Raw genomic sequence first — 6,734 nt, 5'->3', positions numbered from 1 at the left:
GACTAGAGTGGAGAGTGAAGCATCCAGCTGATAAGAAGAGAGGGCATATGCACAAGAACACCCACACTTGCAGATAAAACCCACTTGACCTGGCTTCAATGACTGGATGATCAGATCTCAACCAGAAGAAGAAAGAAGAGGAAAAAAGAGAGTTATCTGATAACAGTTAGATGAACTTGACCTACCCCTATGGATGCAGTAGCTCAAAAGAGGGAACAAATCTTTACAGCAAGGATCTTTCTCACCCCCTCCATACACAGAGTAGATAGGGATGGGCAACTTGGACATTGGCTACCCAAAATGGGGGGGCTACAAAGGCAAGAAGTGACTGGCTTACAAGATTTCAAGAGGGAACCTAGATCCAGAGGGCGTGAAGGAAGGTAGACTCTCCACTGAGTAGTATCTAATCTGTCTGGGTGGGGCTGATGAAATGAAATGAGGATAGGTCTCTTATGATACAGTAGTGAATAATTGTTATTAGGACTGATCATGAGGGTTTTAAATGTAAAGGTAGGCGTTTTGTAGCAAGGAGGGGAGTGATTAACTTTTCAGTCTAGGACTGGAGGTCCCTGGACCATCAAGGGAGAAGAGCAGAGAGCGGGACCCTACCCAGAGAAGCAGTGATGCCTGAGATGGAGGCAGAGACGATGACGTGGAGAGATGGGGCAGCTGGGGACTTTAGATCCAGAGAGGGAAAGGGGCTGTGTGCTGGACATTTGATTGGTTGATGATGCACGGAGGGGATTGTAACCATGGCAATGAAACGATATACGATAGGATGAATGTAAAACTAATGTTCTCCCATGTAAACTATCACATAGTTCACAATAAAAAATTTAAAATAAAATAAAAAAACATAGCCAGAATGCACATTAAAAGTGAGGATGACTTCATCTTATAAACTCAGAACATGTTATCAGAATGAGCCAGTCCGTGGAGAAGGATGCCATGCTTTGGAAAGTAGAACAGTGAAAAAGAAGGAAGATCCTCAACAAGATGGGTTAACACAGTGACTGCAACAGTGGACTCCAACATAACAATGATTCTGAGGATGGCACAGGAATAGACAGTGTTTTGTTATGTTGTACATAGTGTTGCTAAACATTAGAACCAACTCAACAACACCTAACAATAACAACACAGCAAATTACTTTTTAAATATTCCATAATTGAAACTTTCCACTAAGATATTTAATCCCAAGAGTTCTAAGACAACAAAACCTTCAGATACTAGAAATGCGACCCCATTTTTATATATTTAAATATATATATGTAAGCTTTTGCTATATATACTTGTAAGTGCTTTTCTTGTAGTAACCTTTTTAACTATCACAGAAATCTGTGAGATACACACTTGTTTAATTCCAGCTTTATAAATGAAGTCACTCATCTGTAGAGAGGTCCAGGAATCAAAGCCAATGGTGAATAAATGTTGGAGCTGGGATTTATTGAATCTGGCACAGCCTACTCCCTTCTCTGCCATGGAGAGTCCAAAACTGTAGGCAACATGCGAAATGGAGAAAGAAAGACGTTTCATTTAAGTTCTGCTGAAGTCCCTTTATTGTTGTTGTTGTTAAGTGCCATCTAGTCGGTTCCGACCCATAGCGACCCAGTACAGGGTTTCCAAGGGGTGTAAATCTTTACAGGAGTAGAAAGCCTCATCTTTCTCCCGCGGAGCAGCTGGTAGTTTCGAACCGCTGACCTTAAGGTTCGCAGCCCGATTCGTAACCACTACACTACCAGAGCTCCTTGAAGTCCCTTTATATGTGTGTGTATTCCAATTCTCCTGTTTGTCAGGTCCAGCCAAAGGATAAAAGCTACTAAATATATATATATAATAAAAATGACTTTACCCATAGCATTTGGAGAACAACTGCCTGATACTGATATTAAAAAAAAACAATTAAAGAAGAACATTTCTTATATTGTGTTGATCCTGTGTCAAATCAACATTTGGGGCAGTGACATTTTTCTTGAATTTATGGAGTCCTGGTGTGGTGCTTTAGGATAAACCAATGGCCACAAGGTCAGTTTGAACCACAATGTCGGTGGTTCAAATTCATGAGCCACTCCTTGGAAACCATACACAGGGTCTCTATGAGTCAGAGCCGACTCAATGGCACTTAAAAAACAACAACAACATGTAGCCTCTGGGACTTTATTCTTTTCATGGGATACGAACTACAATGGTCTTTTCCACTTAGGCAATTTAAATTGTCACCTTTTGATGAGTTTATTTCAAGCTGAAAGCTTTTTCTTTTTCTTTTATGAAGAAAACATTTATGGTTAAATGTAATGATTCATACATGACTGTCAGAAAACCACTCAACAATAAACTGAGTGATTGTAATGCAGTTTCTTTATGTTCAGAATTAAAGTTTATAATTCTGTGCTGTTATTTATTATAGGATGTAATTAAAACCATTGTACAGAGTGGTGGCATCAAGCATCTAGTTACCATGGCAACTAGTGAACATGTAATAATGCAGAATGAAGCCCTGGTTGCTTTGGCACTAATAGCAGCTTTAGAATTGGGTAAGTATCCCAGTGACAAACTTATTTTCTTCTATTTTTATCAAGATCAAAAGCACAGGAGTAGAAAAAGTCAGACAGAAGCTTGATTGAAAGCATTTGCCAGTGGGTGTCTGTACCTTTATCTGGGTATATGGAAAATCATACTCTATAGCTGTTAACACAGCTGTTTCTTTAAGTGTGCTTTTGGCAACATTTTGGAGCAGTGCTTTACAGTTAAACTTTTGAATGTTACCTCAAGCTATAATAGGCACTTACTTTAAGACTACATGTAGTTACAGAGAGCAATTTCAGTAGGTTTCATGGAGAGTTGAAATCATATTTAGAGTACAATAACAAGTATAGCAATCTGGTACTCTTCCCATGACTCAGCTTTTTTCCACCGTCTCTGCTGGGTCTTTCTATTATTGATCTACTCTTCTAATCCTCATATCCCTATTGACATGGTTCCTATTCCTTTGTAGCTTTGTCTTCATACTAAATTCTTAGCTTCTATGTTATTATTTTGTGTGTTTTGCATTAAGAACTCCCCCAAAGCAGAGCCCCATTAATTCAGTTTCTCTTAAATTCCTATTGGACAAAATTTTGCATGAGCTACTAGCTCATAAGCTAGCCTAAGGATAAGTATCCTTAGCTCAGAAACCAATCTTTGAAACAGTTGGCTAAGGCCTAAGGTCAATTTATCCAAAGGAAGTTTGTAGGCTTGCGGTAGTCAGTATCTTGTTTATTTCAAAGTCGTTTCTGTCAATACTATAACTGATCACCTTTTATGCTCACTGACTGATTCTCAAACTGGGGCAAGCTGACCCATCCTAGAAAAAACACAAAAGATAATGTAATACAGCTTCCTCCAGTGTCAGATTTACTCAGATGTGAGGTATGAAAGATTGGAATTTTTATCTTCTCAAAGAGTTTTGTATTTTAAAGCAATTTATAATTATTAACAATGCATTGGAGTATATTATAAAGATAAAACTTACTACAAGCATAAAAACATACTTGCTGACAGCAACTTTGATGTGACTTTGATATTGTGATTAGAAATGCTTTTGTAAAATGGGTCTGTAAGACTCCATTGGAAATGAGTTCTAGTCCTAGCTTTGCCTGTGGTTGCCATCTCACAAATGATGTGGGTAGATTATATAAAAAAATCTATAACTCCAGACACCTTTAAGAGGAAGTCTATGGGAGGTAAGGAGTTTTGGTGTGGCACAGTGTTTTATAACACTGGACTGACTGCAAGGTTGGTTTGAACCACAAGGTCAGCAGTTCAAACTCACTAGCCACTCCTTGAAAACTCTATACGGGGTCGCTATGAGTCAGAACTGACACTTAACAATAACAACAACAAAATGAGAGGTATGGGAGTCAGTGAAGAACATTTATTACCAAACTGGGATCTTGGCCTGATATTAACTAGTTTAAAGAGATGGGTCAGTTTCAAAATATTCTTGCCTTCCCATTCTATGATGAATCTAGTATTGTGTGCTTCATAATTACTATCTTCTAGGCAAGCTATACTTTCATCAGCTTCCATATAGCTGAACATTTGCCTGAGTCACTTTACCATAAAGCTATATAAAACAACAATGCATCTTTACATTCTTTTTCATATACATTATACTTTAAAAACTTTATTTCTAAAACTTTGTATCCTTACTAGCTGTTTGATATTAAAGAGTTGTTAGAATTTTTTATAGGATGTTAGCATTATGTAATTATAAAAACTTAAGAGTCCTTAAAATATATTACATTTTTCTAATTCTATAATGTGTGTGATAATTATAGACTGACATGCAATTATAAAAAATAATAGAGAGCTCCCTTGTTCCTTTTGTCCAGCTTCTCCCAATGGAGAACACTCAGTAAAATGTTAGTATAATATCACAGCCAGGACACTGACATTGATACAGTCCACCCACCAGTCTTATTCAGATTACCCCCACTTTTACTTGTACTCAACTTATTTATGTATGTGTGATAAGTTACGTAAAGTGATATCACCTTTGTTGGTTCTTGTTGGTTTACATCTGCCACCACAATAAAGATTCTGAGAAGTCCAACTCTACAAAGATCATCGTCTGTGTTGCTTTTTTATAACCACACCCACCTTCCTCTCACCCTCATTCTTTGTCCAGTCACTAACCCATGACAACTGTTCTATATTACTAACATTTGGTTGGGTTTTTTTTAATGTTATGTAAATGGAATTATACAGTATGTAACCCTTTGGAATTAACTTTATTTACTCAGCATAATAGCCTAGAGAGTCATGTAAGTTATTTCATGTGTCAGTATTCGTTCTTTTTTATAGCTGAGTAATATTTGAAAGTTTGTACCACAGTTTATATTTAACCGTTCACCTGTTGAAGAATTACAGGACTGATTCCTGTTTGTGCTTCTAAAAATAAAGTTGCTATGAATATTTGTGTACAGAATTCTACATGAACATAAATTTTCATTTCTCTGGGATAAATGCCCAGAAGTGGAATATATCATATATAGTTGAATGGTTAATTTTTTTTTAAAGACTTTGTAAACTTTTCCAGAGTGACTATACCATTTTACATTCCCACAAGACTGTATAAATGAAATCTTTTCTCCGCATCCTTCCCAGAGTATGATGCTGTCACTATTTTATATCTTGACTATCTTGAGAAATATGTAGTGATAATTCAGTACGATTTTAATTTGCATTTCCCTAATGTCTAACCCCCAACTCATCTGTTTATTAGTCATATTTTGGTGGTTTGTGTGGTGCTATGATTCTGGAAGCTATTCCAATAGCACGTTAAATATCACAAGGGTACAAAGATCACCCATGGTGAACAGTGTCAGCAGAACTCCAAACTAAGAAAGACTAGGGAGGAGGAAAGGCTGACCACTTCTAAATTGGGTTAGCTACTGAAAACCTTATAGTATCAGTGGCACATAGTACTGGAAGATAAGCCACTCAGGCTGGGAGGCATTCACAATACAACTAGGGTAGAGCTGCCTCCTAAAAGGAGACTTGATTTTAATAACATGACTGGAGCAAAGCTTCTGAGACCTTCATTTGCTGATATGGCATGACTCAAAATGGGAAGAAATAAGGTGTAAATATCCATTAATAATCAGAATATGGAAAGTACGAAGTACGAATCTAAGAATATTGGAAATCAAAAATGAAATGTAATGCATAAATATTGACATCCCAGACATTAATGAACTGAAATGGTCTGGTATAGGCCAGTTTGATTCTGACAATCATGAACAGCAAATTGAAGAGGAATGCCATCACACTTATAATCAAAAAGAGAATTTCAAGATCTGCCTTGAAGTACAGTGCTGTCTGTGATAGGATAATATCCATATGCCTACAAAGAAGACCAGTTAATATGACTTGTATTCAGATTTTTACACTGGCCACTAAAGCCAGTGATGATGAAATTGAATTCTGCTTGTCAACTTTGTCGATCTGAAAATGATCGTTCATTGAAGATGCATTGGTAATTACTGGTGATTAGAGTGTGCAAGTTAGAAGCAAAGAGGAAGGATCAGTAGTTGGAAAATAAGGCCTTGGTGATAGAAATGATGCTGAAGATCACATGATAGAATTTTACAAGACCAATGACTTATTCATTGCTAATACTTTTCAGCCACATAAAAGGGCACTCACCAGGTGGGATATTGTTGTTGTGAAGTTCCATTGAGTCAGTTCCAACATATAGCAACCTTGTATAGGGTTTCCAAAGAGCAGCTGGTGGATTTGAACCTCCATCATTTCAGTTGTAGTCCAGTGCTTATCCATACACAGCCACACTAGGACTCCCGGTGAACTATACAAGAGTCAAACTGACTATATCTGTGGAAAGAGATGATGAAGAAGCTCATTATCATTGGCCACAACTAGGCCAGGAGCTGACTAGAATAAACCATCAGTTGCTCATGTGCAAGTTCAGACTGAAGCTAAAGAAACAAAAAAAAAACTACTAGAACAAAATATAATCTTGAGTATATATCACCTGAATTTAGAGACCATATCAACAACAAATATATTGCATTAGATACTTACGACTGAAAACCAGAAGAATTATGGGATTACATCAAGAACATAAAAAGGTCATTTTGAATCTTGGTTTCCCTGGCATACCATTATAAAATAGACACTTGAGGGGGAGAGAAAGGAATAGCCAGAAATATCACCATAGAAAGCTTGTAAG

At 37.1% G+C, this 6,734-nt stretch overlaps 1 protein-coding gene across 6 annotated transcripts in view; it reads left to right on the top strand.

The window, feature by feature from the left end:
- The window catches only part of RAP1GDS1 (RAP1, GTP-GDP dissociation stimulator 1), a 219,188-nt gene that overhangs the window by 190,870 nt on the left and 21,584 nt on the right, over positions 1–6,734 (top strand). For all 6 annotated transcript variants that reach the window (XM_006872955.1, XM_006872952.1, XM_006872956.1 and 3 more), the window contains one exon: positions 2,409–2,535. In XM_006872955.1, the coding sequence (XP_006873017.1) occupies positions 2,409–2,535 (127 nt within the window). The remainder of the gene's footprint in view (positions 1–2,408; positions 2,536–6,734) is intronic.

This window comes from Chrysochloris asiatica, unplaced genomic scaffold (genome assembly GCF_000296735.1).
Source record: "Chrysochloris asiatica unplaced genomic scaffold, ChrAsi1.0 scaffold00216, whole genome shotgun sequence".
Taxonomy (NCBI): Eukaryota; Metazoa; Chordata; class Mammalia; order Afrosoricida; family Chrysochloridae; genus Chrysochloris; species Chrysochloris asiatica.
Note: the sequence above shows the minus strand (reverse complement) of the source record. Positions and strands in the feature narration are given on the sequence as shown.